The sequence below is a fragment of the Lolium rigidum genome, chromosome 4 (genome assembly GCF_022539505.1).
Source record: "Lolium rigidum isolate FL_2022 chromosome 4, APGP_CSIRO_Lrig_0.1, whole genome shotgun sequence".
Taxonomy (NCBI): Eukaryota; Viridiplantae; Streptophyta; class Magnoliopsida; order Poales; family Poaceae; genus Lolium; species Lolium rigidum.
In genome coordinates, this window is record NC_061511.1 from 133,800,285 (window position 1) to 133,825,390 (window position 25,106).

General features: G+C 51.8%; 1 protein-coding gene and 1 long non-coding RNA gene across 2 annotated transcripts; one reads left to right on the top strand and one right to left on the bottom strand.

Moving 5' to 3' along the window:
• The first annotated feature begins 6,222 nt into the window (after nucleotides 1–6,222).
• LOC124708580 lies at nucleotides 6,223–7,514 on the top strand. Its single transcript, XR_007005205.1, has 2 exons — nucleotides 6,223–6,362; nucleotides 6,871–7,514. It is a non-coding gene; the product is annotated as an uncharacterized LOC124708580 (long non-coding RNA).
• A 5,169-nt stretch (nucleotides 7,515–12,683) lies between these two features.
• Nucleotides 12,684–13,322, bottom strand: LOC124705979 (pathogenesis-related protein STH-21-like). Its single transcript, XM_047237659.1, has one exon. The coding sequence runs from the start codon at nucleotides 13,320–13,322 to the stop codon at nucleotides 12,825–12,827; it is 498 nt and encodes a 165-aa protein (XP_047093615.1). The 3' UTR covers nucleotides 12,684–12,824.
• Between the last annotated feature and the right edge of the window lie 11,784 nt (nucleotides 13,323–25,106).

Sequence of the window (25,106 nt, forward strand, 5' to 3'; positions counted from 1 at the left end):
GAAGGAGGCATGGGTGCTGTACCACGCGGGATATCCCGTCCCGCGGACATGCGCCTGCCAAACAGCGACCGTTGGAAGATGGCAGTGAACGGCATTGGCGTCCCGCCGCCGCCGACGCCGGGCACGGAGCGCTGGAAGGATGCCATTAGGGCACGGCGGGCTGAACTCGACGCCGAGGACCTGACCGATCCGACCTGGGCGGCCAAGAACAACGACGACTGGTGGGGCACGTACTTCAATGCCTAGTACGACATGGAGATGCGCAGCACCACCGGCCTCATCGGCAGGCCGAACAGCTGGAACAGGGACGGGCGCGCCCTGTTCTGGGGCATTCCTAGGCGCACCCTGGAGAGCGTCATCCACGGCATCCGCAACGGCGCTCCAAGGTTGGAGGCACCGTCCTCACCGCCACCGTCTCCCGCAGCGCAATGGCAGCCGAGGAGGACCACGTACTCGTCCTCCTCGACCTCTTCTTCCTCAGGACCGGCCAGATCGATGTCGTCCTCCTCGTACCGCTCGGCGCCCTACACCGTCCCCAATGACGTGAAGGAGGAGCCAGCGACGCCCGTCAATCCGAGGCGCGGCGGCGCCCTCCTCATCCAGAAGCCGGAGGTGAAGGAGGAGCCGAAGGAAGCGTCGAAGACGGCGCAGCGAGGAGCTGCAGCGGCGACAGGCTCACGCGAATGAGCGGAAGGGCAGGGCGTGGCAACCGGCTCGCGCAGAATAGCGGCAACAGCTGGCTCGCGCAGATGTACGGCTGTGTAGAAAGGGATGCAACTCACAACGTATTGATTGGGTGCATATGGCGTTACATATATAGGCCACGTCCTCGACTATACAAGGAAGGAGACGGGCCCAATAATAAATACAAAGATATGTATCGCTATACATAACTACGAGAAGATACACATCCGGATATGCAAGGATATGTATCTCAACACCCCCCGCGATCGAAGCGTCGCCGGTCGAACGCATAGGCTGGGCCGGAAGTCCTCAAATGATGCCGTAGGAAGGCCCTTGGTCATGATATCCGCAAATTGTTGGGAGGTGGGCACATGAAGCACTCGAATGTGTCCAAGGGCCACCTGTTCCCGAACAAAGTGGATGTCCAGCTCAATATGCTTGGTGCGGCGATGGTGGACTGGGTTGGCAGAGAGGTAGACGGCAGAGACATTGTCGCAATAGACCACGGTGGCTTTGGCAACAGGACATGAGAGCTCAACGAGGAGTTCCCGCAGCCAAGAGACCTCGGCAACCGCGTTAGCAACAGCCCGGTACTCCGCTTCGGCGCTGGAGCGAGACACCGTGGGTTGTCGCTTAGACGACCAGGAGATGAGCGAAGGTCCGAAGTAGACGCGAGTAGCCGGACGTGGAGCGACGCGTGTCGGGGCAGCCTGCCCAATCGGCGTCCGAGTAGGCGACGATGTCTGTGGCGGTGGAGGCATGGAGGGAGAGGCCGAAGTCCATGGTGCCATGAATGTAGCGGAGGATCCGCTTGACCGCAGCCCAATGAGGATCCCGCGGAGCATGCATGTGAAGGCACACCTGCTGGACAGCGTACTGCAGCTCGGGGCGGGTCAAGGTGAGGTACTGCAGGGCACCGACGATGGAGCGATAAAATGACGCGTATGTGGCCAGCGAACCATCCGTGGCGGAGAGCTTGGACTTCGTGTCGACAGGCGTGGCCGCGGGTTTGCAATTAAGCATACCGGCGCGGTCCAGGAGCTCGTGGGCGTACTTGCGCTGATGAAGGAAGAAGCCGTCGAACGACCTCGATGCCGAGGAAGTAGTGCAGGAGCCCCAAGTCCTTGAGGGCAAACTCAGCGCGAAGATGCTCAGTGATCTGTCGCAGGAGGTCCGTCGAGCTAGCCGTCAAGATGATGTCGTCGACGTAGAGCAGCAGGTACGCGGTGGTGGTGCCATTGTTGTACACAAACAGCGAGGCATCGGAGCGGCTGGAGCGGAAGCCGAGTTGGTGAAGAAACGGCTGCGATGCGCCGGTACCGGGCGCGTGGGGCCTGCTTGAGCCCGTATAACGAGCGCGAGAGCAGGCACACATGGTCGGGGTGGGCGGCCGTCGATGAAACCCGTGGGCTGCTAGCGAGAAGACCTGCTCCTCGAGATGGCCGTGAAGGAAGGCGTTGGAGACGTCCATCTGGTGCACGGGCCACGCACGGGAGACCGCGAGCTGAAGGACGGTGCGGATCGTCCCGGGCTTGACAACCGGGGCGAAGGTGCCGGTGAAGTCGACGCCGGCACGCTGGCGAAAGCCGCGAACCACCCACCGCGCCTTGTGACGGTCGAGAGTACCGTCCGGATGGAACTTGTGCTTGAAGACCCACTTCCCGGTGATGATGTTGGCGTGAGGGGGCCGGGGAACAAGCGTCCATGTCTGGTTCCGCTGCAGGGCGTCGAACTCGTCCCCGCATGGCCGCAAGCCACTTGCGGGTCGCAGGAGCAGCCCGGCGCGAGGCGGGCAGGGGCGATGGCGTGGATGGTGAAGGCGCGGAAGTCGACGCGGTGCAAACGTACTCGTCCGAGGGGTACCGCGTGCTCGGGACGCGAATCCCTGCACGGGCGCGCGTGAGGGCCCCCGTGGCCGGCGGCGGAGGAGGTGGAGCCGGAGGCGAGGCGTCGCCTGGCGAAGACGGCGCGACGCCCGAGCTGAGGCTCGAGGGCGACGCAAGCGGCGTCGAGGCAGATGAACCCGACGAAGGGGCGTCGCCCGGCGAAGACGGCGCGGCGCCCGAGCTGAGGCTCGAGGGCGACGCAGGCGGCGTCGAGGCGGGCATCGACGCAGGTGTCGACGCGGGTGTCGGCATGGGGTCACCCGAGACATGGCTCGAGGGTGACCTAGATGGTGGTGAGGCAGTGCCAGAGCCAGAGCTGAAGGGCGCGGCGGAGAACGACGAGGCAGTGCCCGAGTCCGAGCTCGAGGGCACTGCAGCCGGCGGACCTGCAGGGGGCCGACGCCGGGGACCATCAGTAGTCGAAGGAGGAGTGGCGACCACCTGTCTCTGTGCAAAAGGAAAGCAATGCTCATCAAAGTACACGTGCCGTGAGGTGATGACACGGTGAGAAATCGGATCATAGCAGCGGTAGCCTTTGGTGTTAGGCGGGTAACCGAGGAAAACACACGGGACGGAATGAGGGGCGAGTTTATGAGGAGTGGTGGCGGCGATACTAGGATAACAACGACAACCGAAAATCCGAAGACCGTCGTAGGATGGAGGGGAACCGTAAAGGAGGTGATGAGGTGCATAGTTCCAGCGGGGACGACACGGACGAAGGTTGACAAGGAGGGTGGCGGTGGCTAAGGCGTTAGGCCAAAAGGTGGGGGGAACATGGCTGTGGAATAGGAGTGTGCGGATGCAGTCGTTGAGGGTGCGGAGGATACGCTCGGCGCGGCCGTTTTGTTGGGACGTGTATGGACAGGTTAGACGGAAAATAGTGCCGTGAGAGGAGAGTAGGGTGCGGACGGCGACATTGTCAAACTCTTTTCCGTTGTCAGTTTGTAGGGCGTGGATGGTGCAACCGAACTGGGTGGAAACATAGGCGTAGAAGGCTGTGAGAGTGGTGGCGACATCGGACTTTTTACGGAGGGGAAACGTCCACACAAAATGAGAAAAATCATCAAGAATAACTAGGTAATAAAGAAGACCAGAATTACTCGGGATTGGAGAGGTCCATACATCACTATGAATTAACTCAAAAGGAAAAGACGCAACGGTGGAAGACTGATTAAAAGGAAGACGGACGTGTTTACCAAGACGACATGCTTCGCAACTATGTGAAGATTGTTTAGTAGATGAAAACGAAAAACCCCTCATTATTTGGTGAAGCGTGTTGGCATTGGGATGTCCAAGACGAGCATGCCAAAGATCAACGCCTGCGGAGAGAGCAAGAGGTGCGGCGCCAGGGGTGGAAGGCGACATCACCAGATACAAATCGTCGGGGCTCTCACATCGATGGAGGACCATCCGGGTGCGGGCGTCCTTAACAGAAAACCCAAACGCGTCAAATTCAACAGTCACAGTGTTGTCACGAGAAAGAGTTTTAACAGAGACTAAATTCTGAATAAGCTGGGGAGACACAAGGACATTATTAAGAGACAGTGGTTTAGAAGTAGAGGGAAAATTAGCAGAACCAATGTGAGAAATAGGAAGACCGGCGTCGTTACCGACAATGATGCGAGACTCGGTGGAAGTGGGAAAAGAATGGAAAAGGTTATCCGGGTGAGCGGCCATGTGAGACGAGGCGCCCGTGTCCATAAACCAGTTGCCGCCACCGGCGTAAGAGCCAGGTGCGGGCGCGGCGTGGTAGGCCGGGGCGTAGGACGGCGGCGTGGCGGTGAAGGCCGAGGCGTAGGGCGTTGTCGCGGTGAAGTGCGCCTGGTGAGTCGGCGGGCGCGGCACCGGCATGCTGTAGGCGTAGATGACCCCCGTCCATGGGTTGTAGGCGAAGGGGTTGCTGCCGTTGGAGACCGACGACATGACGACGCGCGCGCAGGGGACGGCGACGGCGCGGGGTTGGGGAGGGAGGCGCGGCGGCGGCTGCAGGTGCGGCGGCGGCGCGGCGTGAGGAGGAGCACACACAGCGGCGGCACAAGGGCGGCGGCGCTAGGGTTGGATGGTGGGGCGGCGCGCGCGGGGAGAGAGGGGCGCGGCGGCTAGGTTAGGAACGGTAGGTGTCTGATACCATGTAGAAAGGGATGTAACTCACAACGTATTGATTGGGTGCATACCCTGGCCACGTCCTCGACTATACAAGGAAGGAGACGGGTTCAATAATAAATACAAAGATATGTATCGCTATACATAAATACAGAAGATACACATCCGGATATGCAAGGATATGTATCTCAACAGGCTGCAACGACGGCAGCCGGTGACGGGTCGGCAGCCGGTGCAGCCGGATGAATTCAGCGGAAACGCGTGTGAAGAGAGATGACAGGAGGAGGACGACCCATGAAGTTGAACCGGCTGATGTAACCCATGCAGTTGAACCGGCTGATGACAAGAAGACTTTTCCTTGTGTATTGTATGTTGGGGCTGCATCTGGCAGCTCCCTTTCTTCTACCTCTTAACTCTCACAATTTGTATTATCTCTCTCTCACGCAAGAGCACACACGCACACACTCAGCCAAGGAGGAAGATGCAACTTTGCCATGAAACTTCCTTGGTGATCAGAATGGCTACATTGTGTTGCTGGTGACTCACGGCTGCCATTTCACTTCTGTTTATTCCTCATATATATACGATGAGTACATAGTCTGATGTAGTGGCTCACACACACAGCTAAAGCGCCACATTCGCCACTAATCTCATGCACACCACCACTCTGGCCACTAACTCAACTAACCTAAACACGCACGCACTAAGCCTAACAGCTGACCTGATCAGCTCCTAGAATCACTTCAGGAACCAGGCATGCAGCTAACAATCAATGGACGTGGACAACAGCTTCTCGCCATCGTCGGCATGTCACCAGTGCGCCGCCTCGCATGGCCGCAACAGCATCTCGCCTTGCATCTCTGCTGGAACCGAGCCACATTACATGCATAACTACTATATTATTTGGGAACAAACATCTTTTTTGTAAGAATTTTGAGCCCCATTTGTGAGTTACTGTTGTGCTGACACGTATGGCTATTGTTGTGGTTAGTTCCCGCTGTCTTTTCCCGTGTGCAGTTCTGGTGCGGCGTAGCTGTTTTGGTGGTAGACAAAAGTTTGATTTCTTGCCAACGCGTGGCTCTTTGGGTGGTTCGGTGGTGTGGCTATATCTTTAGCTCCCGTGGCAGTGGCACCGCTTTGACTTAGCTTTTTTTTGCTACAGCTGTGTGGTATTTCTCTAAGAGTTCTCTTCGTCTTTCTCTCCTGAGATTTCTGGATTTCTCCCGCACATCATTCCCCTTCTCCAAACCTTCAGGCAATCTCGACCGGTGACGCCCTGCTCCAGCTCGTCCTTGCCCCTAGCCACCACTAGCAATCTCTCGGCGGGGGGTTGGCGGTTGCATCCGGTGGGCTTGTGCGGCGGAGTCCGGCGGGCTGGCGGCGGGGAGTCGGCGGATCGTGGTGGGGATCGTGGTGCACCCAAGAACGGAGAAGGAGCAGCTCCGCGGCGCAGGATGCAGCGGTGGAAGTGTCCGTGGAGCGGAGGGGATGGCTAGGGTGGAAGTGTCCGTGGAGCGGAGCGGAGAAGTATCCGCACGTCTGCCCCGCCGAGACGCTCCTCCTGCGTTTAGCAGCGGCGGTTTATGGGCGCGTGGTGGTGCCGCCTCAAGGGCACGAGTGGGCTCGAGCAGATGCGACGGGGGTTCACGGCGCGTGATGGCGGCGTACGCGACATCGGCGTGTAGGAAGGTGAATCCATCTACCTTATCTCATCTTGCCTCTCTCTCAAACGACTCATGGTGGCGTGGTGTGACTACAAGCCCGAGTTGCTGGTCGCGGCGGTAACGACTAGGGAGCTGGCGACCGTGGAGTCGGCGGCAAAGGATGCAGAGCACTACAACGGTGCCTATAGGGGACGCGGCATCGGTGGCTTTAGGGAGCGCAGGGATTGCTGTTTGAGGACTTGCCTCCTCTGATCCTCTCTTTTTCCTGTGCAACTGAACAACTTCAGGTTCACACGAAATTCACGATATCACCTTTCCTGAGTTTGATTTTCATCCCTTGCATTTTTTATGAAGTGTTCATAGTTCACAATCATGCACCGATCGAGCCACAATTTTTTTATGAGCCACTTGGTTCTGTTTTGATTAGAATGTGTAATTGGGCAGTTTTGTGGTCTGCTTGAGATTTACATGAACCATATCGTCTCCACTGAGAGATTCGCCAAGGAAATAACACCCAGTTATTTCTTATGCAGGATCAAGAGCAGAACGATGGAACGATCTCTTTTGAAAGATGTATCCCACATGTCTTAATTTGTGCGGCTGGCTAGGATATGGGAATTCAGGAGCACTGATGCTTGCGCATTATGTGAGCTTGATTTTGTTGTGGTCAATCCATCAGGTAAACAATGTATTGCTGTCATATAAATTGTCACTTTCAGTTTCACCACATTACAGGACAAGTGATATAAAAAGAACCCTGCAAGTAGCTAGCCTATTTCTCCGTTATGATCCTACAAGTGGCTATCCTATTTATCCATTACGATCAGCTCATAGTGCCACAATCAGGTTCTATCTATTTTTCCCCGTAGGCAACATGGTTTGCTGGCAAGAGGAATTGGCTCTAATAATTGTTAGTTATATCTTTCACTCATGCTGTTTTCCTTACTTCCCTAATATTCAGTTCGTGTATCACCTTTCGGCTTCTTCATTTCGAGTTGTTCAGCACACATTTGTCTGGTTCAACTACAAACTACGTGTTTGAATCATTCTACAAAACCTGTGAAGAAAATGCATGGAATTTTAGCTTCCATATGGCTTTTCTCTTCCTTTTGTTTGATTAGTTCAACCTTTTGGTATAGCTATGAATATGAACAGAAATGTCTAGCATTTTGATCCATATATGGCACTCCCTTCCGGCTGTCTGAGTGGTAGATTTTCTCCCACTAAACAACGTGTGAACTTTTTCTTGGAACCAAGATGCATTTTGTTATGCTGCAACAAATTACGGTTACTTTTAGATTAGCCATAATTTCCTGCAAGGAAAATAACCATCCTTTAGGGTTTAGGGTACCAGGGAACCAAGGGGATATGTCAAGAGATCGGCTAAAAGAGGGTCAGCGTATACAAATTGAACATTCAACCAATATGACGGAAAAAGACATGCAGATCAACTGACCACCCGCGCTGAGAATTTGCTTTACCCAAAGAACAATGGTAAAATAAAATTTACCCCAAGCACATTCAAATGTTTGCCTACAATGAATTTCCTTTTCAGTGCGACAAGAACGCATAGATCCGAGCACTGGTTAGAAACTGCATCATTGACTTAAATATACCCTCATGGCCATGTATGGAAAAATAAAAGGTTGTTATCTGGAATTACAGATGTCGTTTGCGGGTGGTTACTGTAAGTATATTAAATACAATCTACTGCAAACTCTGTTATCTACTGTTCTTCGCAAACAAACATCATTTTCCACACCATACGTTTAATCCTTTGTTTACAACAAGCCGGTGAGATTGACAACCTCACTGTTAAGTTGGGGCAAAGTATTGTGATTGTGTTGTGCAGGTTCCACGTTGGCTCCGGAATCCCTGGTGTTGCGCCGCACTACACTCCGTCACCAACAACCTTCACGTGGCCCTTGACTCCTACTGGTTCGATAACCTTGGTTTCTTACTGAGGGAAAACTTGCTGTTGTACGCATCACACCTTACTCTTGGGGTTCCCAACAGACGTGTGTCTCACGCGCCATCACGGACACGGATTTCTCTCTAAAGACGAAGACTCTAAAGTGGGCAAACACTCGACCCAGCGGGAGAACATGCCGGCTCCGGCTCCACGCACCTGCTGACATCTTTCGAAGCACTTTCACGTGTGAACCGAAGTAAGCAAAATGTTTGTCATTCCTATTAATTGGTCAATAGGATCACCTTTACAGAGATGGTTAGAGTTAGCCTACAACCACGACGGTCATACCTACTCATCGACGTGCGGCCTACTACAACCAGGTTTACTCGGCAGTCGCGCGGCCTACTACCGGCCGCCGGCGTGACATGAGGGGCTAGCACCGTCGTCGGAGCGAATGCAGGCTTGGTCAGCCACGCGCCGCTCCCTTCGAAGGCGGTTCTACTCCCGGAAGGAGGCAACGTCTTCCCGGCGCCGTAGTTCGATGGCCTCCGCCAGAGAGGATTCCCAACAGGCTCGCTACGCATCCACCTTGTCCACCGTGATGCGCGCCAGGTCCGCGCGGTAGTGGCCCTATCCCTTGCCGCAGTCGCCACCACTTGCTCCATCGCCGTGATAGCATCTTGCAGCTCGCGGTTCTCCCAGTCGATCCGCGCGTGGTCCGACCCTACCCACGCCACCGCCACCACCACTAGGTTGGAGCGCACGAAAGCCTGCCTCATGGCCATTGCATCGCCGCGAGCTTGCGCCTCCACCGCAAGAACCCGACGGCGATCAGCGTCCTCAGGAAGGCTCTCAGACAACGCGAGCAGCGCCCCCTGATCGGCACGCACAAACACGCCCTCTTTGTCACCATAGGGGAGGAAGTCAACGGCGTGCTCGTCCTCGTCGTCCATATCGTCGATGATGGCGTTCGCCATGGTCGCCGCCTGCCGCGCCGGCGGCCCCTAGAGCTCTGCCACCAGGTGCTCCCTGGCATACGCGGTCGCCGCCGCGAGCTCTGCCATGGCCTTCGCGAGCTGCGCCTGGAGGTCGGCCATGGTCGCCGCCTGCATCGCCGTGGCCTCCACCGCCTCCACCGCCGCCTCTGCCACCTCCGCCTCCGCCGCCGCCGTCTCCGCCTCCAGCTACTTGGCCGCGTACGAGGCGGTCTGCTCCGCGTCGAACGCCTGCGTCGCGTGGACAGATGCGAGGTCAGGATCATCGGGGAAGAAGCACGGGCCATGTGAACAATGCGAGCCCATGTGCGGTCGTGCTCGGCCATGGATGATTTCTACGGTTGTGTCGGGATGTGCCCTCCTCGAACTCCGGCATGCACCATATATAGCCAAGGCAAGGCGGGAAACGCCGACCGCGCGCAATCCGTTTCCCGCGCGTGCGAAGCGGCGGCGAAACAGGGCAATGTATTGGCAGCGCGCGGGAAGCACCACCTTTGCGAGTGGACCGCTAATCGCAGGCGATAGGCCTCGATGGGACATTAACCACCATTACCGACCTTGACGCTGCCAGCCAAAAAAATATGTGTCAGCCCGCTGGAGATATCCCCGACGGAAACGGTCACCATAGCTCCGTACAACCATTTTGTTGTCCGCGGGCCGACGACAACGGATGCGCACGACCGTTTTGGGCGTCCGATATGTGTCGGCCCGTTGGAGATGCCCTTATGCAAGGAAAGAGAGGAGAACATGTTCAAGGCCTCAAACTCATCATATATAATTACGGTCGGTAATATTTCCCTTTCAACTTAGAGATGTCTGAAAATATGAACTGCCCATCTCATCTCAGGCTCCACGCTTTGGCCGATGCTATCCCAATGGAGGAGTGCTGATCACAGAGTGTTGCAGCACTCTCGATGCTGTTAGCCAGCTGTTGACCGTACCTTCAAGGTCAAGTTCAGGGATCAGCAGCATTGATCGAAGGCAGTCAGGGGGCGTCGAAAGAAGGCAGTCGGGAGGCAGCGAGAGAAAGCAGTTGGGAGGCATCGAGAGGGGGAAGTCTGAGAATGGACATTTAACTGACAGCCCTGAGCCACAGGTGACCAGCAATGCCGGAACCGATGCCGCATCAGCTGGGGCTGACACAGAACCACCATCACGTCCCTGTAGCCGCCGCCTCTTGAGAAAAGCCCTAGCCGTCCCTACTCAGCCTCCTCCATAGATCGGTTCCCCCTCCTCCGGCCGGCTTCGCCGGCGTCGGGAGGAGTGGGGAACCCGATCTATGAGTGGAGTTTTCAATAAAAGTAGTCTTTTCAGTAGTCTATGTTAGGTTTTTGGTCGCCGTTTTCTTGTTGGTTTCCCCGCAATGGAGATGGCATCGTCTGCAATAAGTGATCTTCGGCCTTTCGTTCGACGACGAGATCTCCTTCCCGACGTCAATGGTGGTGCTGAAAGATTACAATTATCTAAGTATGGGTGTTCAGATCTTACTTCGCCAGATCGATCTTGGATCTTTTCTCATGGTTGCCGCGAGGAGGATTATCCTCGCAGTTCTTGTCCCGGTTGCTACGTCCTCGACAATGGTGATTCGTATTCTCGGCTCTCCATCAACGTCGACAAGGCAGATCGGTTTTTATTCCACGACATACGGTGTTGGTACTCTTGCCGATGTTGATTGACTACTTTAATGGTTGCGCGCGTGCACGCAGCCTTGGCATTGCGGCTCAAATTAAAATTATGGGAGAACCTTCGTTGGTATTTACAGGTTTATGGTTTGTTATCTATCTTTGGCTGCCTTCAGAAAAGTACAAGATTATGTCTTGGAAGAAGAAAGAGTTTGAAGACCTCGAAGATTTGCTAGTATCTTTTAGACTTTATTTTGTAATCGCTGGAGACAGCTCGTGTATCTCTACCATGTACTATTTGTTATTATGAATATATGTGGTATTGATTGTCAAAAAAAAAAAAAGCCAGCTATAGCCGATAGCCGCGAATTTTTTTGAAGCTATGAAAGACTATAGCGGGCTATGGCCATATAGCGGATTTGCTAAATAATGAAAAAAATTGGATATCATATAGTCATATATATATCAATAATTCACAAATTAATAACATAATAACATCTTCACATAGGAGATACACATAATAGTTCACACATAGTTAAATACATAGTTTTGTCCAAATATTACAACATCATTACGTAGTTTAGGACATAGTTATGCCCACAATTACATAACTAGAGCTTGGTGGCTATTTCGCCAAGCAAATGGGCCGGTCGACTAAAATTTTGGGTCCAAAATTTTGGATCCATTGAGCGGGAAGTTAGCGGCTATGAGGCTAAATTAAGACCAAATAGCCTTAGCCGGGCTATTAGCGGCTATTTCTGTTTTAGCCTCTAAAGCCTCTAGCTATAGCCGCAGGCCTCGCGAAAGGATATAGCCGGGCTATAGGCTATAGCCGGGCTAGCCGGCTATTTTAAACAAAGATCCACCCACAAACACATAGCAGCTTGGAACCTCGTTCATGGAGTCTGTCGAAGTTCTGATTATTTTCGGGCAGAAAGGAGCCGTTGCTGCAAGATTATGCTCATCGATAGTTTGGTTTTTATGTTTGCCCGTGGTTTTACAGTGTACACAAGAATCTCATCTCAGAGTGTTTGGTGTTGATCTGTACAATACACCATTGAAATTTTAGCTGTCCATGTCTAGCCCATACCTAGGTGTTGTAGATGGAAGATTGTTTCAAACCGACGACAATAAATTTATAGTATCAAGCGAGTGCCTTACATTGTTGACCGCACATCAGGTAATTAAGGTCCTTTGGTACGTATCTGCGCCGGCTTGACCGACTTCTTGCCAACCCCTTGGAACAAAGAAATCTTGCAGGGACAATTCATTCTACTGTATGTAAAGGTTTGGGAGAAATATTGGCTTGTTTCTTTGTTGTCTTTATTTTCTTCAAAATAAAAAAAATGCCTGTCAAGTTTTGTAAACCTTTAAGATCATCATGAGGGGAGGAGGTTCAAGAGTGCAAGCAAATGGATCTCATCTCATGGATGGATGAATAAAGAACAGAAGCGGGTAGAGGAGGAAGAAGGGCAATTGCAAGTTGCATGACAAATAAAAAGGAAGAAGATCGGTCTTCGCCTTAAACCTTTCAACAAAACCATCAGCGTGGTGCTTAACTTGAAGATCCAGCTGTTTACTTGCATGTTCTCCTCACATTAATGAATTCTTGTTCTTGACTTACCAGACCACTCACAAAATGTTCATGGGTCAGATGTTCAGAGAGAGAAATATGTTGATTATTTGAAGTCCATTGACACCACACATGACACATTGACACATCATACATGCAATCTATGATGCATTCACCACAAAACCAGACCACGTGCATATACTTTTGTAGTATATCTTGAAGCAAAATAAAACACAAGCACACAACAAGGATGAACACTCGCACAAACTCCACATACACTCATGAATCATGATCACCACTTTATTTTTCTCCCAGACTCCACCACCAAAAGAAGCAAAACACCAAGCTCCGAGGAAACACCGTCATCTTTCTCTTCTTGGCTGAATCAGGCGTACTCGGTAGGGTTGGCAACGAGGTAGGTCTCAACTATCTTCATCAGGGCGAGGTAGCCCCCGATGAGCTCCGCCTGTTCCTCCGCGCTCAGTGCCCCACCACCGTCAAGCCTCTCATACTCCACCTTGAATTTGGCCACGCATGCGCCATCCCCGGCCGCCTCAAACTTCACCTCGGTGACCTGCGACTTGAGCTGGCCGCTCACCTTGCTGCCCTCCAACACCTCATTCCTTAGCACCAGCGCCCTGTCGTCGCGCACCAACACGCGGCTCCTGACCACGCTGCCGCCCGCACCTGGGGCCGCCGCTGCCGCTGCGCCGAGAGTCAGGGTGGTGACGCTGCCGGGGCCACCGTCGCCCTCCACGTCCACGGCGTCGAAGATGCCCGCGCTGGCCTTAACCAAGGCATCGCCGGAGCAGGACACCTTCCACATCCGGTCTGCGGACACCGCCAGGGCACAATCCTCAGTGATCACGCAGCCAGCCACCATATTGTCGGTCCGTCAGTGCACACTAAGTCACTAATCGATGTTGGTAAGTTCTTGCAGACTTGTGATGGCTGATGAGTGTGTGTTTTTCAAAGAAGGGATTATGTACATTTATTTATAGGTGCAAGAGGACTGATGAAACCAAGCCTTAACATGTGAAGCCTGGTCTAACATGTGTGTGTGTGGTTGAACATTCCGGGTTCTAGACTTCTAGCATTTCCGGCGGAAGCTGTTCAATTTTCTCCCATGTGGGCTGAACCAGTGACTTCTTTTGCTGACTGTACTTCTATTCTTTTTTAGCAGTACTGGCTATAGTAAGGGAGCTTCATTCTAGAAGGGTTGAAATTCGCATAAGAGGGGAAAATTCTTCTCAATATATTTTGATGTAGACAAGGGCTGGTCCGCAAATAATTACTTTTACATACTAAAAACAATATACATGTGTTTTTATAGAGCCATACCTAAAATTTATGATAATGATTTAATAAAAAATTAGTAGATATGAAGGTGTCTAATCCGACATGGGACTTCTACGTTTAATCAGCCGATAGAATGAATGGGACTGTTGAAAGGGAGTTCTGTTGCACGAATGCACATACCCGATCAAGTAGGGAGTGATGTTGATTGTTAGACACCTCTAGGGTTTTAGACAAATCTAAACAGTCGGTTGCCCTAATCCTTTCTTGTAACAATTTTTTTAAACATGTCTACATATCAATCAATGACAAACCATCGAGGTGTGCACATTGCGGCCCGTCATATTCTGTTACATGGTATCAGATTGACCTCCGGTCCTTAGCCTCCTCTGCTCCTAAAACCTAGACGCCACCTCCACCATGACTGCCGACGAGCTCCAAAAGGAGGAACACGAGATCCGTGCCCGCGCCGAAGGTCTCGACAAACGAGAGGCCGAGTTCTCCCGCCAAGCCGATGACAAAGGCAATGACACCACCGTCCCTACCCCCACCCCTAGCCCCTCCACCTATGCCACCTCCATCAAGATACATGCACCCATCACCCTAGACCTCAATGCCTCCAACTACACAAACTAGCGCGAGCTCTTCCTCGTTGCCCTTGGCCGGTAAGGCCTCACCTCCCATGTTCTCGCCGATGACGACACATGCCCCTCCGACACTTCACTCACCTCTGATTGGGGCCGCGTCGACTACACGGTTTTCCCTTGGATCTACGGCTCCATCTCCGCTGATCTCCTCGGCATCATCATGCATCCCGGATCCTCGGCGCACACGAGCTGGGATGATAGTGAGAATATCTTTCGCGACAACAAGAAACACCGAGCAATTCAGCTGGAGCCGGAGTTCAAGAACACTCCGCAAGGCGACATGACGATCAACGACTACTGCGCCATGCTAAAGGCCCTTGACGACACACTGGTGAACGTCGATCAATAGATCAGCAACGAAACCCTCATCCTCACCCTCCTCCGCGGCCTCAAAAACTCCTATGCAAAATTTGTTCCGTTTTAGGTGCCCTTCCCGACGTTCCTGCGGACTCTCCCGGCCTTGATCTTGGAAGAGAACCAGAAGAAAATCGATGCCAAGAACGCTGCCTCCAAGGCGCTCTGGGCATGCGACGGTGCCCCTCCCTCTGGCCACGGGGGTGCGTCTGACGATCAAGCCCCCCTCCTGTCTACGGGGTCGACCACAGTTAGCTCTCCATCAACCCTGGCTTCAACACCAACAACAACCACGGTGGTGGCCGTGGCCCCGACGGCGGTTGCGTCAGACGTGGACGTGGTCGCGGCGATAGTCCGTGACAGTTCAATCCATGGACTGGCGCCCCACCTAGGCCAATCTTCAGCAGCAGCCGTAGAACCCTTGCCACCTCGTCCGTGGCTGGCACCTGCATCGGGCCTGCTTTCCCCCGTCGACCTGCGTCTCCCCATGCATATCCGGCCTACGACACCGTCAACCAGGCTCCCACCATGCCACCGTCCACTACTTCAACAACGATGCACTAGTAGAAACAAGGGCTTTGGTTTTTTGCCCCAGATGGCTTTTGCACCGGATTTGGCACGAACCGGTGCTAAAAGGGGTCATTAGCACCGGTTCGTGGGGCGCAGCCGGCCGAGGGACCTTTTGCACCGGTTTGTATTACGAACCGGTGCAAATGAGCTATCTTTTGCACCGGTTCGTAACACAAACCGGTGCAAAAGGTCTCGTCGCCGAGCACGTGTCAGCCGAGGGACCTTTAGCACCGGTTCGTGTTACGAACCGGTGCAAAGATAGCTCATTTGCACCGGTTCGTAACACGAACCGGTGCTAAAGGTCCCCAGCCCTATTTCAGCTCTACCCAGCCAACACACACACCACTCACTTCATTTTTGCTAGGAGAAGGTGTGTGTGTTGAGTGCTAACTTGCTTCTCTTTGGCATGCACATAAGGTGCTCGATGAAATGTCTGAGAGAGTGATGCCACTTGATTTTTACACACAACAAAAATGAGATGAGGTGCCGGAGACACTTAAGCTTTCTCCTCTTTTTTTCCTCCTCGATCAAGGTTAAGCAACAACTTTACCCTTTCATTTGTACGGTGCTAATTTCCACTATTTATAAATATATTATGATGTTTTGTAATAGTTTATTGATAAACTTAATTAATTATTTGATGTAGATGAACCGGCGGCAATGGATGTACGTTGACCGACGTCTACCCGAGTTCAGATCGGGCCTGGAAGAATTTATCCGTGTGGCTCAGGAAAACCCACGGGCGGATGGTTTTATGTGTTGTCCATGTGTTGATTGCCATAACTTGAAGCAATACCCTGAATGGCAAGTCATTCACTCCCACCTGCTTTGGAAAGGTTTCATGCCCAGCTATAATTGTTGGACCAAGCATGGAGAAAGAGGGGTTATGATGGAAGACGACGAAGAAGAAGAAGAGGATGATGATATGTACCCTAACTACGGTGATACTGCAACGGGGCATGATGAAGATGAAGATGCAGGGAGGAGGTGATCAAGATGAAGAGGCATCGGATGAGCCCGTTGATGATGATCTTCGTCGGGCAATCGCCGATGCACACAGAGATGCGAAACGAGAAAACGAGAAGCGAAAGTTAAAGGGCATGTTAGATGATCGCAAAAAGAAGTTATACCCAAATTGCGAAGATGGCAACACAAAGCTCGGTGCCACCACGGAGTTGCCGCAATGGAAGGCGAGAGGCTGGTATATGTGACAAGCCATTTGAGAAGTTACTGAAAATAATGAAGAGGAGGTTTCCAAAGAATAACGAATTGCTCGACAGAGTACGTACGAAGCAAAGAAGGTTCTCTCGCCCTCTAGGATTAGAGGTGCTGAAGATACATGCATGCATTAATGATCTGCATCCTCTACCGCGCTGAGTATGAAAATTTGGAAAAGTGTCCGGTATGCACTGCACTTCGGTATAAGATCAGGCGAGATGACCCTGGTGATGTTGAGGGCGAGCCCCCTAGGAAGAGGGTTCCTGCGAAGGTTATGTGGTATGCTCCTATAATACCACGGTTGAAACGCCTGTTCAGAAATAAAGAGCATGCCGGAGTTGTTGCGATGGCACAAAGAAGACCGTAAGAAAGACGAGATGCTTGAGACACCCCGCTGATGGGTCGCGGTGGAGGACAATCGATAGAGAGTTCCCGGATTTTGCAGATGACGCGAGGAACTTAAGGTTTGGCCTAAGTACGGATGGAATGAATCCTTTTGGGGAGCAGAGCTGCGGTCATTGCACTTGGCCTGTAACTCTATGTATCTATAACCTTCCGCCTTGGTTGTGCATGAAGCGGAAGTTCATTATGATGCCGGTGCTCATCCAAGGCCCAAAGCAACCCGGCAACGACATTGATGTGTACCTACAGCCATTATTTGAAGAACTCTTACAGTTGTGGAGCAAACCAGGTGTACATGCATGGGATGAGTACAAACAGGAGTCATTTAACCTACGAGCGTTGCTTTTCGTGACCATCAATGATTGGCCTGCTCTTAGTAACCTTTCAGGGACAAACAAACAAGGGATACAATGCATGCACGCACTTGTTTAGATGAGACCGAAGGTGCCTATTTGCATAAATGTAAGAAGGTTGTGTACCTGGGGCATCGTCGATTTCTTCCAAAGAGGCACCCCGTCAGAAAGAAAGGCAATCATTTCGGAGGTGAGGCAGATCGCCGGGTGAAGCCTGAACTCCGTACCGGTGATGCTTTACTTGATATGGTCAAGGACATAAAAGTAATCTTTGGAAAGGGTCCTGGCGGTCAATCTGTTCCGAATGACGTCGTTACCGGACACGCACCCATGTGGAAAAAGAAATCTATATTTTGGGATCTACCCTATTGGAAAGTCCTAGAGGTCCGCTCTTCAATCGACGTGATGCACGTGACGAAGAATCTTTGCGTGAACCTGCTAGGCTTCTTAGGCGTGTATGGGAAGACAAAAGATACACCAGAAGCACGGGAGGACCAGTATCGTATGAAAGTCCCAAAAGACAAGCAAGAACAGAATTACAAGGATACGAGGAGTCGCTTAAGTCCTGCCAGCTACGCTCTTACCAAATCATAGAAGGATATCTTTTTTGAAGTCCTTTACAGTATCAAGGTGCCGTCTGGATTCTCATCAAATATAAAGGGAATTATAAATATGGCGGAGAAAAAATTCCAAAACCTGAAGTCGCATGACTGCCACATTATTATGACGCAGTTGCTTCCGGTTGCACTGAGGGGGCTTCTGCCGGAAAATGTTCGAATACCCATTGTAAAGCTATGCGCATTCCTTAATGCGATATCTCAGAAGGTAATCGATCCAGCTAGTCTTCCAAGGTTACAGAAGGATGTGGTGCAATGTCTTGTTAGCTTTGAGTTGGTGTTTCCACCATCTTTCTTCAATATTATGACACATCTCCTGGTTCACCTTGTCGAAGAGATTGCCATCCTCGGTCCTGTCTTTCTACACAATATGTTCCCCTTCGAGAGGTTCATGGGGGTCTTGAAGAAATATGTTCATAACCGTGCTAGGCCAGAAGGAAGCATCTCCAAGGGCTATGGAACGAGAGGAGGTCATCGAGTTCCGTGTTGACTTTATTCCCGACCTTAAGTCGATTGGTGTTCCTCGAATCGCGACATGAGGGGCGACTAAGTGGAAAAGGCACGCTAGGAAGGAAATCAATGATATGTAGGGACGGCATTTCTTTCACTCAAGCACACTACACAGTTCTACAAAGTTCCACCTTGGTGGCCCCGTATATCACCGATCACAAGAATATTGTACGCTCCGAACATCCAGGGCGGTCCGAAGACTCGGATTACGCATAAACATATGCATACATTCGGCGGTTGGCTCCGAGAACATCTCATTAATAACAACGATATTGTAGATCAGTTGTACATGTTGGCCGGGTCACCATCTTCGACTATAGTGACTTTCCAGGTGTACGAGATAAATGCAAATACCTTCTAACGTTCGCCCAAGATAAAAAGAGCACCAACCAAAACAGTGGTGTCCGCATTGATGCAACAAACACTAGCAGTGGGAAAAAGGACATATATTATGGTTACATAGAGGAGATATGGGAACTTGACTATGGACCTTCTTTTAAGGTCCCTTTATTTCGGTGCAAATGGTTCAAGTCTGGATGGAAAAGGAGTAAAGGTAGACCAGCTGTACGGAATGACAACTGTGGATCTCAACAATCTTGGTTACAGAGACGAACCATTCGTCCTAGCCAATGATGTGGCTCAGGTTTTCTATGTGAAGGACATGTCCTCTAGACCGAAGAAAAGAAAAAATAAGGAAACGAGGTCATCCGATGAGCCAAAGCGTCACATAGTTCTTTCAGGGAAAAGAACCATCGTGGGAGTCGAGGACAAGACAGACATGTCAGAAGATTATAATAAGTTTGCTGAAATTCCGCCCTTCACGGTGAACATTGATCCAACCATCGCGTTAAATGCTGAAGATACTCCATGGTTACGGTCGAAGCGATCATAATGTATTAATTATTATCCCGTACCTTGAGCTCATATTGTGAAGCGTTTGTTGTGATATGTATCGGTAACATTGGTCGTTTGAACTAAATGCAATTATCCAAGTTTATTATTTTTCTAGATACACATGTTTGGAAATTATCCTCAGCTACTCGGTTGTTGGGTGTATACTAGCAGCTTCCGAGCGGGACTTGCGGGAAGAGTTACTCGGGCAAAGCTTCCGAAGATGTCTAAGACGGCCGGCCATCTAAGACATCTTCGAGAAGCTTCGCCGGAGAGGCTCTTTCCTTCGAGAATTAAGCTCCCGGCCGGAAGCCCTCTTTACCCTGAGCTACTGGTTGTTGGGTGTATATACTAGCAGCTTCCGAGCGAGACTTGCGGGAAGAGTTACTCGGGCAAAGCTTCCGAAGATGTCTAAGACGGCCGGTCATCTAAGACATCTTCGAGAAGCTTCGCCGGAGAGGCTCTTTCCTTCGAGAATTAATAAGCTCCCGGCCGGAAGCCCTCTTTACCCTGAGCTACTGGTTGTTGGGTGTATATATTAGAAGCTTCCGAGCGGGACTTGCAGAAAGAGTTACTCGGGCGAAGCTTCCGAAGATGTCTAAGACGGCCAACCATCTAAGACATCTTCGAGAAACTTCGCCGGAGAGGCTCTTTCCTTCTTGGTCGTTGCCTCTCAGGCTGCTCTCTCTACTCTCCCCGGAGGGGGCTATATATAGCAATGTGCCTCCAGATAATCCCCGCCAGATGAGGCCACACTAGATAAGGCGAACACCAGATAAGCCTCCCCCAGATTTAGCCCCCCATCTTTAGCACCGGTTCCAGCCAGGAACCGGGATAAAAGGGGTATATAATCTAATCCACCATCTTTAGCACCGGTTCAAGCCAGGAACCGGGATAAAAGGGGAAAAAGATTTAATGCACCATCTGCAACACCGATTCAAGCCAGGAACCGGGATAAAAGGGGTATATAATCTAATCCACCATCTATAGCACCGGTTCAAGCCAGGAACCGGGATAAAAGGGGTATATAATCTAATCCACCATCTACAACACCGATTCAAGCCAGGAACCGGGATAAAAGGGGTATATAATCTAATCCACCATCTTTAGCACCGGTTCAAGCCGAGAACCGGGATACGAGGGTATATAAAATAAAGACAACGACTTTATTGAAATTTAACAAAGATACGTCAACTAAACTTAAACTAAAACAACGACAACAACTTTATTGAAATTTAACATTAACTAAATTTAAACTAAAATAACAACTTCTACTAGTTCTTCCGCGCATCCGCTGCTGCCCTCCTGGCTGCCGCCTCCTGCCGCAGCTCCACCTCACGACGACGCTTATACATCTCCTCACTATCCGGATCCGCCACACGCGGCCGCTTATGCAGCTCCCGGAGACTCTCGCCTCTCAAATGCTTCTATGGTAGCCGCTAGCGCCGCCTCCTCCCACTCCTCTATCTCTCGCAAGCTGCGGGTCCACCTCATCCTCTGCTGCCCTTCTTGCTCGCCGCCTCCGCCGCTGCAGCTCCTCCCACTCCTCTATCTCCGCGAGCTGCGGGTCCACCTCCACCGGCGGCGGGTGCGGCTTTGGGGGCATTGTGCAATGGGCTAGGGTTTGGTGATGAGTGAAATGGGAGAGACGGGGGCGTACTATTTATAAAGGGCGTGTAGGCGGGAAATCTCTGCGCTGCGCGTCGTGGCGGGAAATCTCCGCGCTGCGCGTCGTGGCGGGAAAATATCCCACGCGGCACGTCGTGGCGGGAAAATATCCCGCGCGGCGTCGTGGCGGGAAAATATCCCGCGCTGCGCGTCGTGGCGGGAACATATCCCGCGCGGCGTCGTGGCGGGAACCGCTCGGCGTCGTGGCGGAAACCGCGCAGCGTCGTGGCGAAAACAGCGAAAAAAGGCGGGAAGAAGCAAAAAAGACAGCGAAAAATTTGACCTTTTGCACCGGTTCGTGGCTGGAACCGGTGCAAAAGACTCTTTTGCACCGGTTCCAGCCACGAACCGGTGCAAAAGGCCCCTCCTATTTATTCCCCGCGCGCGCCCCTTCTTCTCCATTCGCGCGAGGAACACAGAATAGGGGAGGTGCTGCCCAAATTTTTGGTGCCGCCGCCGCCGGCCGCCTCTCCTCCGCGCCCGCGCCGCCGCCGACCTCTCCTCCGCGCCCGCGCCGCTTCCTCTCCTCCGCGCTCGCGCCCGCGCCCGCCGGCCTCTCCTCCGCGCGCCCGCGCCACCACGCCCGGCCCGCGCGAGCCCGCGCCGCCCCGCCGGCCCGTGCGCCGCCACCGCCCGTGCCGCCGCCCCGCGGCTGCGCCGCCGCCCTCGCGCTGCGCCGCCGCCCTCGCGCTGCGCCGCCCTCGCGCTGCGCCGCCACCCCCGCCCCCGCGCTGCGCCGCCGCCCTCGCTGCGCCGCTAACCGCCGCCCGCGGCAACAAGCAGGTGGGAGCCCCCGGCCCTTGTCTTTTTTTTGTTTTTTTTTTGTTTTAATTAGTTAGAAAAATTTAGAGTAGTTAGAAAATTTAGAGTTAGTTAGAAAATTTGTAGTTAGAAATTTAGAATTAGTTAGAAAATTTGTAGTTAGAAATTTAGAGTAGTTAGAAAATTTAGAGTTAGTTAGAAAATTTAGAATTAGTTAGAAAATTTGTAGTTAGAAATTTAGAGTAGTTAGAAAATTTAGAGTTAGTTAGAAAATTTAGAATTAGTTAGAAAATTTGTAGTTAGAAATTTAGAGTTAGTTTAGGAAATTAGCAAAAAAATTAGATGGAATATGTCAGTACTATATTAGTATGTGTTAGAAATTTTTTAGCATTAGAATAACTTTTAAGTCATTGCAGAAACTATGGAAAGAGACCTAGAACAAGAATACCTCGTCGAGGAGATTATCCGTGATGATGAAGATATCACCTCTCTTTACCTAAACCAATCCGGCGAGGGAGACGAGCGAACCCGAGGAGACGGCTCCGATGAGGAAGATGAGAAAGACCACCGTGGAGACGACTCCGGTGAGGGAGAAGGTGACGACTGAGAGGGAGAAGCTCACCACGCCGAGGTATATATATTAATTAACCAAGCCTACAGATATGTGCATATACATATATTAACGTTGTTTCTTCTTTTAGACCTCCCAATCAACACACTCTACTGGCAGAACTAAACGAGGCGCGGCCAGAAAGATGGAAGAGCATGAAAGGTGCATCATCACGGAAATCGCTATAGACGGCGAACCGATTTCTCCCAAGGATCACGCAAAAAGTTTGTAAGTCAATGCGGAGTTATTGTTAGGGACACCATCCCGATCACCACTCAAGAATGGAAGAAACCTGCAAAGGCGGACGAAGGAGTTACTTACGTCGATACGAGATCCAAAAATCTGATGTTTAGGAAACTCATGGTAAATTTCACATTTCCGGAGCCGGCTGACTACGATAGTGATAATAAAAGGCCGGACCACGAGGATCCCGAGCTGAATAGCATACAACGAAGAGTCAAGAAGTGGGCTCTTAAGAAGATGGCAACGCAGTTCAACGACTACAAGAAGAAATTGGACAACTCCTTTGTCAAGAAAAAGAAGACTCCAGATTTCAAGGGCCCCTATGAGAAGATAAAAGACCACTTGGGAGGCATTTGTGAAGTACAAGACATCGGAGAGGGAAAAGACAAGGTCGAGACACCAACAAGAAAAATGTTGCTAATAAGATGTACTTCCATACCATGGGGCGAGGAGGCTACAAGGGCTGGCAGACCTAAGTGGGAGAAATGGGAGAATGACCTAATTAAGAACGGGATCCGGCCAAAGGTACGAAAATGGAACCGGCGGTCAAGGGATTGGTTTTACGCGCATGGGGGCACGTTGGACGCACAAGGGTTCTCGCATATATACACAAAGACATCGGGAAAACCCACTTCCCATCGAAGCCTTTAGAAATGCTGCAAAGGAAGTTGAAGAGGGGAAGTTCCGTCCGAAAGAGAGAAGGACCAGCTCACACGCGCCCTTGGGAATCCCGAACACCCGGGACGAACACGAACCATACCAGGTGGCAAGCCGTGGTGTATTGGGTTTCTGCAGAAACGAAGAAATATCCCGATAGAAGCCGTCGAGAGGAAAAAGGATGTGGTTCAAGAACGCGTTGCTAAGCTAGAGGAGCAAGTGAGGATGATAATGTCGAGCTCGGTCCACGGTCACCCAACCTCAACCTAATCCGCGGATAGAAGAAGTTGCATTCGATGCTACCGGCCGGGGATCTCGGCGGAAGAGCAGCGTGGCTTCCACGGAGTTGCACCGGTGATGATGCGGATGTGGATCCGCGAGATGGCTCCTCCCTCCCCTGTGGATCCGCGGATGCCTTCGATCTCTACCCTGTGGACTTTATCACGGAGTCGACACCTTGTGAGCTACATTTCCAAACGATGGGCTACTTAACGCTCAAGGCGGCGATCGGCTATGTCTTACCGCCGGTACCCGATCAAAGATATCACTTCAAGCCGGTTCCACCTGGATACGCTATTGCCGGGGTGGATCAAGTTATGGATGGGTATGGGCCGGCGAGGCTTGACCACCACTGCCGGTGAAGGGGATTTGCTAGAGCTGGGAGAGGCCAAGAACACTACGGTTCTATGGCGAAAGGAATTCATTGTGATTCCGGGTTGGAAGGCGCCAACAAGGTCTCCACCGAGCCAGCATTCTCCACCGATGCAGCCGTCTCCAGTGCGTGAGCCTTCCCCGCCGGCGCGTGAGCCTTCCCCGCCGGCGCGTGAGCCATCTCCGCCGCCGCGTGAGCCTTCCCCGCCGGCGCGTGAGCCATCTCCGCCGCCGCATGAGCCTTCCCCGCCGGCGCGTGAGCCATCTCCGCCGCCGCGTGAGCCTTCTCCGCCGCCCAAGTATAAGAGGAAAATTAGCCGGACCGCTACGACAAAGCTGAGTCGTAACAAATCACCGAGACGCAAACAAGAGCCCCTCCCAAGAGTGCCTAAGGTTGCTCCCAAGAGACCTTATGACTATACAGTTGAGGAAAATGCCAAGATCGTAGCTGAACAGCACAAGCAACAAATGTTGAAACTTAAAAACCCCAGCTTGAGCCGGAGCCAGCTATATCTATGGAAAAGAAGTTGAAACTGCTGAAGAACCTTCATCAACCTGAGCCAAGTCTTTCATCGAACTATGACCGGTCTATTCGCAAGTCAAATGTGTTAGCAAGAGAGCGGTGGGAAAAAAGTAAGGTAGATGGGAAACCGGTTCCCCAGCTTGGAGCCCGGAAAAACTCGTGCCCCCGCTCCAAGTGTATCCCGATGTCCTAGCGTGCCTTGATCCAACGATGGTAAAACTATACAAAGATGAGGCAGATGCGGCCGGTATGAGTATTCCTGAGTACTTAAGCCGCATCGAATTCATGGACACGGACGATGTCCAATTAGCATACCATTACACATACGGGGAAACACTTGTCAGAGCTGCGGAGTTGCCTAATCTATCAACACAGCTGCAAAGACTACATAATTGGTACTTGGATGCATGTAAGGACAGCGAGAACTGGATCATGGTGGCAATAAGAGATGAGCACTACGGGCGAACTGACGTGATGAACATCGAATTTTGTGAATTATTTCAATTATTCAACCAAGACGCCCTCGACAAATCTCTGCTGAGTGCATACTGTCTGTAAATATTATTTATGTAATTAAGTCTCTACCGTGGCTCGTCCATTATTGCATGCATATAACCATACTCTCACTGTATTATGCAGAATGAAGATTCGTGAATGCCGCAAGGGGCAAATCTATGATCTTGGGTTCGTTGACC

Coding starts and splice junctions, on each gene's coding strand:
- LOC124705979 (XM_047237659.1), bottom strand. CDS start 13,322: ATGGTGGCTGGCTGCGTGATCACTGAGGATTGTGCCCTGGCGGTGTCC.